Below are 14,313 nucleotides of genomic sequence, written 5' to 3'. Positions count from 1 at the left end.
TAGTAGAGTTATATTAAGAACATTAAATGAACATTTAAATGTATATAAATAAATTATAAATATACCTTTCAACTTTCTCCTTTCCAGTCTTTTTACTCTTTTCTGCAATTGAGATTTTCTTTTCATCATTCCTGATCATATTAAACAACACAAATGAACATTTAGTTATAAAAAAATGTTCATTATTATTTAACATTGAGAACAAATGAATATTTACTTATATGTAAATGTTCATTACTTTTTATAATTGTTTACCTGTTCATGAGTTTTGCTGATGAATCTTTTTCCTTGTTTTCACTGAAACATCAAAGGTAGTTAGTAGGTATAGAAATGAACAATCATACATTATCATATGTTCATTTTCAATAACTTTTGAATATAACCATCATTTCTAAACATTTTTATATTGGAATTTATAATACAACACATAATACTAATTTTTCCTAGCAAAATAAATTACCATAACACAAATTGTTCTTAGAAAAATAAATAGTACTTTTTCCTAGTAAAATAAAAGACTAGTCTTACTAATTACATATTTAAATTATTTTAAAGATACATTGTCACTGAATACATCTTGAAGTTTTTGGTGAGGTATTCATATTACCCCTGTCCTCCTTGTTCGTCTTTTTCATATTCTTCATTCTTTTCTCCTGTGCTCAATTCTAAGTCACCATGAGAAGGTGCTGTAGAATAACCCTTCTGTGGATCACCTAAAAAATAAACATTTTTTTTGTTAGAAATGAACAATTTACTATTTTGTTTGGTTTCACTGAAAATACAGATAAGTATTTGTAAATGATCATTATATTTATTATATATTAACATCTTTTACCTGAGGCTGAACTTTCTTCAACAACCTTTTGAGATGCTTTTGTAGCAGAGCCTACACTTTTCTCTCCTGTAAAATGGTTTAATTTATGTTAGAAATTAAAATATTGAAAATGAACAATTGTGATGAAATATATTTGTAAATGATCATTAAACTTTTTATATATGAACATCTTTTACCTGGAGCTGAACTTTCTTCAACCGTCTTTTCAGCTTCTTTTGTAGCAGAGGCTACTTTTTTTTCTTCTGTAAAAAATATCAATTTATTTTTACATATTAAAATATTGAAAATAAACAATTTTGATAAAGTATAGTTGGATTTTTTTTTGAAGGGAAGTATAGTTGGAATTTTAAAAAGAACATTATGGCTATTAATTATAAACATATTGAACCTGGAATAGATGTTTTTTCATTAGCTTTTCCAATTGATGCTGAAGTAGATGTTTGAATTGGGGGGTTCAATAATCAATGCCTTTGTTGTAGATGTAGAACCTGTACCTATTTTCAACAAATTTTTAATAATCAAAATTTTTAAATAAAAGTGATATCATGATGCTTAAAAATTAATTTAGTTTATACTTACCAATGGCTGGAGATGGTGGAGTTAAATGTAAAGTGAATGCTTTTCGTACATCATAATTCTCCTTCCAGTTTGTAGTTTTGTTCAAATCAGCTGCTTCCATGAGATCTTTTTCAATTTGAGCAATTGCATTTAGGAACTCCTCTGATTCATAGAACTCTTCATCTTGACTTAGAGTTTATTGCTCCCTTGTAGCCATTCTTCCTAAAACTTCATCAACCTTTCTAACCAATTGATTTTCTGGAAATATTTCCTTTGCCTTCATCAATTTTCCAGAAAGTCTTGAAAAGTTTGTACTTGTCTCTTTCACTAGGCTAACAAAGTCATTCATGAAAACCTGTATTGTAAATCAAATTGTAAGCCTTTACCAAAATAATTTTATTATAAATAAACTGAACATTTATGTCATTATAACTGATCATTTTTTTTTACCTCTGGACTTTCTTCCACTTGAACAACAATTCTAGGTAAGATTTTACCTCTACCAAACCCCAGTTCATACTCTATTTTCAACCTCTCAAGAACCATGTCTCTATTCTAAACAGATATAATGGGGAATGTTCTTGGAGGACTTTTGTCTAACCTTTGAACCCTATCAAAATAAAACAGCTACAAGGAAAAACAGAAAATGAACATTATTCAAATTACAAATGAACATTAATAATTAAAGGAATGATCATGTTTCACAATATAAATGAACATTGTATAAAACCATATATTACCATCAAAAATTGCAAAGGGCCTTTGTAGAACCCCTTTCCTTTCTGCTTTCTCCAATCAACATGACTTTTGATTAGTGAATCAAACACATACTGACACCAATTCAAATTTCTTATTTTTTCTTTGTCCATCATTGAAAAAAGAAACTTGAAGTGACATTGATTGTTTGATATGCACTTCATCATGCAGTTCACAACAACTGCCAAAAAATTGGTTATGAAATGTTCACTTGGTGGTCTGTTGTTCTTGAATTTATCATGTATGTAACCATTCACAATCTGTAAAATAAATGAACAAGACATTTAAAATTAATGATCATTAAATGTATACAAAATGAACATTATTACAGAAAATAAAAGATTATACCTGACTCACTGATGGAGTTTTTCCTGACCATGACTTTCTCCATTTCTTCAGAAATTCTGCATATTCCTCACTAGCTTTATCAAACTTTGCCTCAACAATTGTAATTTCTCCTGTAGGCAAGCCATAAACAACCCTCACATCCTCTACCTCAACTTGAATTTTTTCATTCTTTTGCAGTTCAAAATTCTGACTATTCTCCTCAAAACTATCCAATACCCAATTACAGAACTTCTGATCAAGTTGTGGTAAATTGATCTTAAGAAGTGATCCTAACCCTATGTCAACAACTTCTTGTTTTTGTGTATCTGTCATCTTATCTATCCATGCAATGAATTTGACATGTCCTCCTCTTTTAGAAGATTTCTCTTCCTCAAACTCCTCCTCTTGAATTTCCTCAACTTCATCTGTTTCCCCTACCACAACCATTTTTGTTTTTATATTTTTTCTCCCTCTTCCTTCATTCTTTTCTTTATTATACACCACTAACTTCTGCTCTACCTTCTCAGCCTTCACTTTCTTTTGTTCCTTCTTCATTGGATTTTTCTTCTTTGGTTTTCTTCAACTTCCTCCTCGTCCTCTAATTCATCATCTTTATCATATGCATCATCAATAAGCTCTGATTCAGCTCTGTAGGCAGAATCTTCACTGTCATCACCACTATCAGTGGAATCTTCATCAGAAGGATCCTCAGATGGTTCATCAGATGGAACTTCATCTATTTTTCTCCTTTTCCCAGCATTCTTCTTGGCAGGGCTAACAACTGAAAATGAATATATAAGTCATTAAGTATGAAAATTTGATTTATTGAAAATGAACATTAATTAATTAAATATAAATGTTTCTGTATATAAATAAATATAAATTTTACTATAAATGATCATTAAGTTTTTTAAAATGAACATTTAGAAAGAGTATGATTATACCAGATTTTTTAGCCCCTCCTGCTGGTGTGGGAGCAAATCTCTTCTAACCTGATTGAACAGGTTTTTTAGCAGGAGCACTTGGTGCCTTTTGAATAGGAATAATATCTAAAGTAGTTGTCCTTTTCCCTTCTATATAAAAATAACATACATGATCATTTTACTATGTATGATCATTAAGTTTTTTAAAAATGAACATAAATAAATAGCATGATTATACCAGATTTTTTAGCAATTTTTTTTGTTCCTCCTGCTGGTGTGGGAGCTGGTCTCTTCTTTCCTGATTGAACAGGTTTTCAGCAGGAGCACTTGGTTCCTTTTGAATAGGGCTAATATCTGCAGCAGTAGTCCTTTTCCCTCCTCTATAAAATATCATATAGATCATTTTTGTAAACATAAATGTCCATTTTCAAAAAGTATTATGTTCTTTAATTTTTTACACTAGTAAAAATGATTTTTTTTTTTTTTTACCTTTTTAAACTATTTTTTCAGCTGGTGCACCTGACATCTTCTTAATGGGACTAACATCTTTTGCTTGCCCTTTTTTCTGATCTTTTTCAGGAGTTCCAGATTGTTTTGCTTCAGTAAAAGCAGCTGTCTTTTTTTGTTTTGGTGAAGCTTCTTGACAGCAGGTTCTGATTGTGAAGCTTGAGATTGAACTTTTGTAACATTTATATAATGACAATTAGTTAATGACATTTGTAAAACTTATTATGTATAGAATATTATATAAAATATATACCTTTATCTTTGCTTCTTGTAACCCTTCCAATTGACAGCTCTTCTACTAAAGGGCTATTTTTTTTCCTCCCCTTCTTGCAACCATTTTAAAATTCTTTTTTGTCTTTGTGACCCTTCACTAGGATCAATTGAAGCACTATCCTCAAGATTATCTGATTTATCTTCTTGATTAATCAGGTGAGTCTCATCCTCGATAGAGATCACATTCAATGATTTGTTTGCTGCATTTATTTTAGCATGTAGTTTTGTACTTAAGTCAAATGATCACAAACATAACATAAAATGAACATTTATATTAAAGCAGATAACATGTTCATTTTATGTGATACTATTGATCAATTTATATAATAAAGAAAAGCATTTTACCTTGAGTATTTTCAATTTTGTTCTTTGGATTGTCTTTTTCCTCTTCATGGATTTTTTCTTTTTCAGTCACAATATTTTTTGTTGTTGCATCACCTACAATATATTAACATGATCATATATTAAACGTAGACAAATAAATAATCGCATAAACAATGTTCATTTTACTTTCTATATATGAACATTTTACCTTGAATATCTTGTTTTGCTGCAGCTCCCTGTTTTTCTAGCTTCTCCTTATGTTGAGGTTTTTCTTTCTTTCCCTCTACTATTTCAGAAAATATATATATAATTATATGGTATTCATATAAAATATTCTACAAATTATAAATAAATATTATTACATGTTTACCTTCCTCAACTGATTTCTTTACATCATCAAACTTTTCATTTTTCTTTTTTGTTGTTTTAAACATCAGATTCTTCTTTTGAAGCTTTTGAAGAATTTTCTGAGTTGTTTTGCAAACTTTGGATTTTTTCTTGCACTATGTTGCACTGTTTTTCGCTGTATTATTTTCAAATAATATCACAAACATTAGAATTCAACAGCATAAAAATTGAAAAAGATGATTATGATGTTGTAGATTGTATACCTCTGGATTCTTTTTTGTTCTGCTTCAGTAGTGCTGTGTACATTAACTGATGAATCTCTGAAATTAGGTTTTACATATATGTCAATATAAATAAAATTAAAAATGATTATATTATATAGTGATAATGAACATTTGTTCCTCTATGCATACTTACTCCTTGTTTATGGGATTTTCTACATTTTGAGTACTAGTAGTTGCTTCTTTCTTCTCCTAAACACTGAAAGTCAAAAAATTATAATAATATAAAATCTATCATTTGTATTTATGTAATTGATTATTTAATAAGTTGATAATGAACATTTACCTTTTCTGTGACTTATCAGCAGCAGTTGACTCCTCCGCATTTGTTTCTCTACATTGTTTTAAAATTCAATTGTTAAAATTAAACTAGGTTGTAATAGGAAATTTATTGAGAACAATAGTTATATTTTACTTGTTAAATTCTGAAAATACTATTAAAATTTAATACCTTATTGGTTGATTTGTCTCTGGCCTTGATTTTGACATTATAAAAGTTACCTTGATTTTTTTTTTCACTAGAATTTTAAGAATTATTTTAGAAAACTGACATGTATATAATTATTGATATAAATAAATAAATTACATATACATTAACTTACTTGGGGTCTAACATGTTTCTTTCAAAATATGGTTCCCACCAACTACTATGGTCTTCTTTTTTTTCATTGGAAATAATTGATGGTATAATCTCTTGTTCAATTTTAGGTTCAGAATTTCCATCTCTAAATTTCATCATGTGTTTCACTTTACAAGGTTCAACACTACAATATCAAAAGTTACCATCAATTTATCAGTTTGCATGCATTCTATTAAGTTTTGTAACATAAACTGTAATTGATCATTTTATCAAATATAAATGTTCATTATTCTTAATGAAAATGATTTGCATATTTATAGAAAAAAGGATCATGTTAATATACTTCTTCATTAGGTTACAATAAAATGAACAAATATATATATGTGATCATAAACAAATATGTAAATTTTCATAAGTTCATAGTAAAATGAACTTTTATATATGTATAACTGTACAAGTTTAAACCTGTATAATAATGTAATTAAAAAACAACAGTCAAAATGTACAACTTCACACATGTATTTGAACATTTAGTAATTCATAATTGATCAATATACCTTGGAATTGGAGAAATTTCTTTTTCAGCAGGACAACTGGACATTATTATGTCTTTTAAAAGTTCAGGATCAACCAAAGGAGATACAGGTTGGCGCTTTGTTTCATCTCTGTTTGCATATTTTTATTTTTAATTTTTTCAATTTACAAATTTAATTAAAATGCATTATAAATAACTTCAAAAGTTTAACAAAATGCATGATAAATAACTTTAAAATTTCAAAATTAAGTAAGGAATACTTACAAAACTGCAACATCTTTATTTTCTGGAACCTCGTTCTCCTTCTGTAGTCTGCAAAAAACAATTACACAAATTAAAACTTTTCTTACTTGTTTTTGAACAAATTTTTTAAAAATTAAGTGTTTAATTCTTAAAATTATTTACTTACAAAGCATCAGTATCTTCTTTGTTGTCCTTTGGATCTTCGTTTTGTATTCTACAAAAGAAATTAAACAAATTAAATTGCGATTGAACAAAATTTCAAAAAATTAGGGTTTAATTTCCAAAAATTGCTCAAAGTACTTACGATTCTGAAGCTTCAGTGGATTTTTTTTTGTAATGCATGTTCTTCTTGTACATTACTCATTTTTGATGAGATTGTAACAAATTTGCAGAAATCAGTTTTTGAAATTGCTTCAGTGGATTGCGAATGCAGAGAAAATGGAGAGAGAAAATGGAGAGAGAAATTGCTTATGAAGAAACTGATCAATTTTTGAATTTTTTTTAATTTGTATATATATGAGTGGATGAGTGTGTGGTAACTTGCAGTTACCGTGGTATATGGGGGTAACTGCACAGTAACTACATGTAGTGTGGTTAGTGGGTTTACCATGGTTATTGGGGTGTGGTTAGTTTGGTGTTGTTAGTAGGGGTAAGGGTTTTTTGGTAATTTGTTGGGGGGGAGTAGGTATTACTAGCTAAAGTGGGGTGTAGTGAATAGGAATTACCTAAAACTATGTACATGAAATAAGACTCATATAAAAATAATAACTTTATAACTAGAGTTTAGGAAATTATATACAATTTTCTTCTTAAAAATCCACTTGAAAGTTGTAATATATATATATATATATATATATATATATATATATATATATATATATGTAGGAAAAATAATAATTTATTAATCTCATATCTTAATAAAATATTTTATAAGCATATGGGAAAATTATTTGTCCATTTTATAAACAGGTTTATAAGATCCGAAATAAGACATACTTAAGCTTAATAATTATAATTAATAATAATTAAATTGGTTTAAAAATTAAGGTACTACACGAACACTATCCACTTTAAAATGCCATTTTATGTATAACCTGTTTACACGGTCTCGCATCTATATAGTCTAGCGTATACACGGAAACACGCTCTTCATTTTGTGGATACGAGGCACGGGTAACAAATATAAGTGACGATACAACGTGTTGTTCATTGTGTGGATACTGTTAGAAATTAGGTGTGCGAAAGTGTTGTGGGTTTCGTTGATTATTAAATGGGTTTAGACTTGGGAGACAAAGAAATATAATGTGATGATTTGATTGGATGATAAAATGGTTTTACAAATGCACGGGAGTGGGTTTCTTTCCTAGTGCTCTACCCTTGCAAATACATGCATAGTATATTTATAGTAGGCTTGTAGTATATATCAGTTAATTAAACGAATTAGGTGAATTTTTCACACTACTCTATATTGTTCTAATATGTTATGATAGATTATTAATCTAAACTTTCTAGGATATTTTACTCTTAGATTTTATTACATCATTTCCTAGATTTTTCTAGATCACTCTTTTTAACACTCCCCCTTAATCTATAAAATCTTATACTCTAAACTATGCGTCTTCACAAACTATTCTTTCAATTTTTGTTCATGCTCTTATTGCCAACGGCCACTGATGTTGTTTCGTCTTCTTGTCACCGGCAACCTCTAATCTTGACTCTTCTTCTTGTCTGTTTGTTGGCACTCATGTTACCAACCTTAATTGTTGTCTTTTTTTTTATTTTAATTTTTTTGGTACTAATATTACCACCTTTCGAACTAATGCACGTGTCACCATGTATCTCCCAAATTCTTCCATATATCTCCTTTATTTTTCCTTCTAATTTTGGTGCTTATTGACAGGTTAAAGTCGTATCACCTAATCAAAAGTAATTCCTAAATCCTCTAACTAATGTACATAGGGAAGTAGGGTCGAATCCACAGAGAAACGAGTCTTTCTTCCTAATTAATTAAAGTAATCTAGATTATAAAAGAACCAATATATTATAATTAACGGAAACTAAAATACAAAGATAATGAATAAGGAGAAAACAATGAATAAAAGATCTAGGGCATAGGTTCACCAATAAATAATATTCTAGGGTAAAACATAATAATCAATCATCAATGCATACATTAATCAGATCATAAAGGGCTTTCGCTACGTATTACAATCGCACAATTAATTTACCGGTATTAAATCTCATCTCTCGAATCTCGACTTAACCATTTATAAATTAACCTGCCTATTGAAACAAGACCTAAACATTAATTCTCATCTCTCGAATCTTAAATCAATATTGTCAAACTCATGCATAAAAGATCTGCGCAAATCTAGTCACGGAGAATTAAATCAATCAATAGGAAATTAATCTAGCATTGACAATTAACAACAATAAATTACCCCTTCATATTATTTATGGATCCTCATAAACCCTAGAAATAAAACTACTCACACATAATTAAAACTAAACTAATCAAAGCGATAAAACAAGACATGATCAAAGGAATATAATATAGTAAATAACTAAGATTAAGAGAAGAGAAATCGTTACCAAAGAAATATGGAATTAAGAATAAAGTCAAGAACAAAGTATATGAGGGAGAGAAATTAATCTAAAAGCTAAGTAGAGAGAGAAAATCCAAGAAGGAATTAAGAAAGTGTAAGAGAAAATACTAAACTCGCTTAACGGAAAAGTATTTATATTAAGCAAGAATCCTAAACTAAAACAAACTTAAACGACGATAATCGTCTCCTAATAATAACACGTGCCCGATCGGGCGCGCCTTTTTCCATCAGGTACAAATCTCGCGCCCAGCCGGGCGCGAGTTCGGGCGTCGAGTTACTTCCCTAGTTCCCTCGCCCGGCCGGGCGCGCCTTCGGATGCTAGCTTCTTTGGCCAGGCGGCACTCTTGGGCAACTATTTGGACTTCGATTGGGCTTCAATTCTTCGGGCCAATCCGGGTTTCCTCTTCGGGTCTTGAATACTCGGTCCAAATGCCCCGATATCACATATACCGAGCCCTTAATCACCGGTTCGATGACTCTAACCGGCCCTGGGCTATAGAAACTAGTTATGCTTCTCCAATGCTTGTAATTGCTCCATAATATCTCGGGAAAATGCTCCAAAAGTGCAAATCCCTACAAAAGTCAACCAAATCTACGAAAACACTAGAAAACACCAATTAGTAATAAAAGTGGCTCTAAAGAGCCAAAACACTATTAATTATGACCAAGGGACGGGGTAAAATACTATATAAAATAGACATATCAAACTCCCCCAAGCCAAACCTTTGCTTGTCCCTAAGCAAAGATCTCATCAATGAATAAATAAATATGCTTCACCCCAAAAAGTAAAAATCAAGCACAAACAATTCAAGGTAAATCCAATAAACATGCTTCAAAACCAACTAATCAAATCCGTCCAATTACCCTTCCTCCCTAACAATTGTCAAATAGAGCAAACCACAAGAGCATATAGAATTCAAGACTAGTGCTCACACACTCAACTCTCATTTATGTGGCGAGTAAAAGATGTACTCGATCGCTCTCCAACCAACACCTTTATGTGAACAATGCCCTCCCAACTCACACTCTCGTGTGTGTAAAAAGATGTACACTCAACCTACTAGTCGACTCGAAATATGTCAAATCATAACTTGCATTGATAAACAACACTAAAGGTCGGAAGGTCTTTAAAGCTTGTAATGTAAGGCTAGGGTAAAGGGTAATCATTTGGGAATAAGTGAGAGAAAAGCTATGCGTAAGGGAGCAAATCCTAATAAAACCCATGATCAAAATAAATGATGATTAACATCTCCTACACAACTCAACCCCGATTAATAATCCACCAAATACAACTCCAAACAATATAAACAATCCCAACTCTTACAATTTCACTCATAAGATATAATAATGAAGAACTGGAGTGAATAACAAACTTTATTTTCCAAACTTGAATTTTTCATTGAAGCTCAATTATTTTTTCTTTCTTTTGATCAACCTCCAATTAGAAAATTTGAACATTGAACAATTTTTTTCTTTTCTTGAAGTCCACTTATTTTTCTCTTTTTTTTTTTCTTGAACTTCTTTTTTCATAACATCATACTTTATTTTTTCAAGAAAATATAACTTTCGAACTCATCAAAAATAAACATGATCAAGAACAAAATAGCTTCTCAAAACCCACCCAAATTGTGCAAATAATAAGCACACTACAAACTCCCTCACCTCACCCACTAAAAGCTCCCCAAGCCAATCTCGGAACTAGTAACCAATAGGGAAAATCGACTTGTAATATGGCTAATAAACAATAAATAGTAAAGGCAACAACATGGGTAGCAAGAAGGGAACAAATGTATCTAATATCATCTGGAGGCTACCTAAAAGAACAAATGCCTTCGTCCTCCACAATGTGCATAATAATGAGTCTTACAAACATTACTTATAGTTGCAAATCAATACTCAAATTCATTGACATACCATGAACTATCACACATTCCTAACCAAATCAACTAGTCAAGCATTATATTCACAAGTAGTTGGGCAAAATTGACTCATGTTAAGTGACAGGGTAAAGTCGTATCCCCTAATCAAAAGTAAATACCTAAGTCCTCTAACTAAAGTAGATAAGGAAGTAGGGTCGAACTCCACAGGGAAACAAGTCTTTCTATTCCTAATTAACTAATATAAGCTAGACCATGAAGTAACCAATATTTATATTTGAATAATAAACTAAACTACGAAGATTGAGAATAGGGAGAAAACAATATATAAAAGGATCTAGGGCATAGGTTCACCAATAAATAATACTCCAGGGTAAAACATAATAATCAATCATTGACATTTCATAAATAACATGATTAACAGGCTCTCGCAATTTATTAATCAACATAGATCTAACTGGCTCTCGCAATTTACTAGATCTAAGTTCTTATTGAAAATAGCCTTTAATATCAAATTAACATCTGCTCGATTCATCAATTCAATATTGCTATACTTTTACAAGCCATAATTGTAAAGCGTTAAAACAATTTAATAAGAAATTATCATGCAATATCAAAAATCAATAATAGTCAATCATTAATGTATCAATTAACCAGATCGTAAAGGGCTTTCTCTATGTATTACAATCACAGAATTAATCTATCTGTATTAAATCTCATCTCTCGAATCTCGACTTAACCATTTATAAATTAATCTGCCTATTGAAACTAGACCTAAACATCAATTCTCATCTGTCGAATCTCGAATCAACATTATCAAACTCATGCATAAAAGATCAGGCCTAATCTAGTCACAGAGCATTAAATCAATCAATAGGAAATTAATCTAGCATTGATAATTAACAACAATAAATTACCCCTTCATATTATTCATGGATCCCCATAAACCCTAGAAATAAAACTACTCACACATGGTAAAAACTAAACTAATCAAAGCAATAAAGCAAGACATGATTAAAGGAATGAAATAAACAACTAAGATTAAGAGTAGAGAAATAGTTACCAAACGAATCTGGAATTAATAAAGTAATTAAGAACAAGAGTTGAGAGAAAAGTTAAGAGAGAGAAAAATCCTAAGTAGAGAGAGAAAATCTAAGAAAGAAGGTAATCCCCAAAATTGCGTACAAATCTCCTACTTAAACATTCCCTAAAACAAGAATTAAAACTAATCTATCTCTGATAAAAACACGCGCCCGATCGGGCGAAGGGCCGCCCGATCAGGCCCGCCTTTTTCTTCACGATCCATCTGGGCAGCCGCGCCCGATCAGGCTAACGTTCACCCGATCGGGCGCGCCTTCTTACTGGTGCTCTCTTATGCGCGTCCGCCAGATCGGGCGCAAGCTTGCTCGATCGGGCCCAGTCTTCTTCTTCGAGGCTCGGATTTCGATTGGGCTCAATTCCTCGACCCAATCTAAGTTTCCTCATCGGGTCTTGATTAAACGATCCAATAACCTCGGTATCTCACACCGAGCCTTTAATCATCGGCTCTCACCGATCCTGGGCTTCAAAAGTGGTTGTGTCCTTCTAGCTTCCGTAGTTTATCCATAAAACCCGGGAAAATGCTCCAAAAGTGCAATTTCCTGTAAAATACAACTAAAACTACGAAAACACTAGAAAACACCAATTAGTAATAAAAGTGGCTCGAAAGAGCCAAAAACACTACTAATTATGACCAAGGGACGGGGGTAAATTACTATATAAAATGGACATATCATTAAGGTTTCAAGGCAATCCAACATCAAATCATGATTAACTAATCCACAATATTTATCATCATATACCAAGAATTAAAACAAATTTTCTCAAGTATGGGGCACAGGAAAGCATGATTTATAATTCACTGGAACGTATTTTTGTATATTTTTTATTTTTTCAATTTTTTTTTTGTATTTTTCATATAAAAGAAAGCAATAAAACTAACCTAGAAAGCAATAAATCTAAACTAAGAAAACACACCAAAAACGAAAGAAAATAGAAAAAGAAAGATACCAAATCCAAAATCTCCCCCAAGCCAGAATCAGACAATGTCCTCATTGGCTCGGGAACTAGCCCAGCATAGCTAGTCCTTATCATCCTTATCCATGGAGCCGAAACCTCCATCTCCGCTGCCACCTGCACCAGAAGAGCTACCACCAAAATAATCAGCATGAAAACTCTCCCCCCGCCGGTCCCCCGAAAGGAATGTCCTGGTCGTACCCATGGAAGGCAGAATAGTCGGTATAAATACCATGGGAAGTGGGATCCCTATCGTATCCCTGGGGTGGAGGCTGAAACCAGTCAGGGTAAATAACATCGTCGGGAATGTTACCCTGTACGCGTCGCTCGAAGTGCGCCTACATTAAAGCATGTGTGAATATGCTTGGCACTCATAGGAAGTGGGAATTAACATAATACGATTAGGGACAAATAAAGTAGGGAGCCGCCAACAAGTTTTTAAGGAACTTGTAAACCGTTCACGGATCATAAAAAGGCAACCACGATAAGGGACAACGATAGGCAACAACGATTGACCCGTGAAGGTTACACCCCATTCATAATCCATGAGATTACGAAATCCATATGGTTCGGAACCACGAAAGAAGGATCGGGAATGATGGTACAAAATGAGTCATGGAGTCACATTCGCCCGTATTGGCCTTTACTCGATTCTTATAGTGAAAAGTGATTCCTGCGATCTCAAAGGCATACAAACAAAGATTCAATTTGCTCCAAACTATTATTAAGCTAAATTGGTTGAATATTAATGCAAAACATAATTCTAAAATATTTGTGATCACTTGAATTAATAACAAGATTAAAAAGGATCCTAAACCGGTTGTCCAAATTATCTTATTAGGCGTGATTTTCATTTACATATTCCCTTTAACATGCAATATGGTGATCAATAAATAATAGAATAAACATTAATATAGGAAGAAATTCAACAATAATAGCGTTAGTCAAATCAAATATAAAATAACCTAATCATGATACTAGCAATATAAAATAAAATAAGTGTAATTAATTTAATTAATTACTTACATTTTGCGCGTTCCTTTAAATTGCTACATCATGAATAAATTGTTAGTAACTTCAATAAAAATATAAATCAAATGGAAATTAAATTAAATAAATATAGATTTGATTTGGTCCAAACCCTCAGTCAATTATACCTTTCACGCCTTGGTTTAAGTATAGAACGTTGGGTATTGTATGGATTCCTTGGAGTGCTTAAGGAAGAAATGATAGAATAGGGAGGCCAGTGTTTAGGATAAAGAGGGAGAAAAGAATTATTTGATGA

General features: G+C 31.5%; 1 protein-coding gene across 1 annotated transcript; it reads right to left on the bottom strand.

The window, feature by feature from the left end:
* Positions 1–3,027: 3,027 nt before the first annotated feature.
* Positions 3,028–6,847, bottom strand: LOC110720554 (chromatin modification-related protein EAF7-like). The gene is made up of 14 exons (XM_021899591.1): positions 6,795–6,847; positions 6,657–6,704; positions 6,512–6,559; positions 6,270–6,377; positions 5,735–5,896; positions 5,419–5,466; positions 5,115–5,171; positions 4,989–5,026; positions 4,712–4,789; positions 4,525–4,617; positions 4,271–4,379; positions 3,919–4,076; positions 3,469–3,549; positions 3,028–3,257 (listed from the first exon to the last, which is right to left on the bottom strand). The coding sequence occupies exons 1-14, from the start codon at positions 6,845–6,847 to the stop codon at positions 3,028–3,030; spliced, it is 1,311 nt and encodes a 436-aa protein (XP_021755283.1).
* Positions 6,848–14,313: the final 7,466 nt, after the last annotated feature.

Source organism: Chenopodium quinoa, unplaced genomic scaffold (assembly GCF_001683475.1).
Source record: "Chenopodium quinoa cultivar QQ74 unplaced genomic scaffold, ASM168347v1, whole genome shotgun sequence".
Lineage (NCBI taxonomy): Eukaryota > Viridiplantae > Streptophyta > Magnoliopsida > Caryophyllales > Amaranthaceae > Chenopodium > Chenopodium quinoa.
Note: the sequence above shows the minus strand (reverse complement) of the source record. Positions and strands in the feature narration are given on the sequence as shown.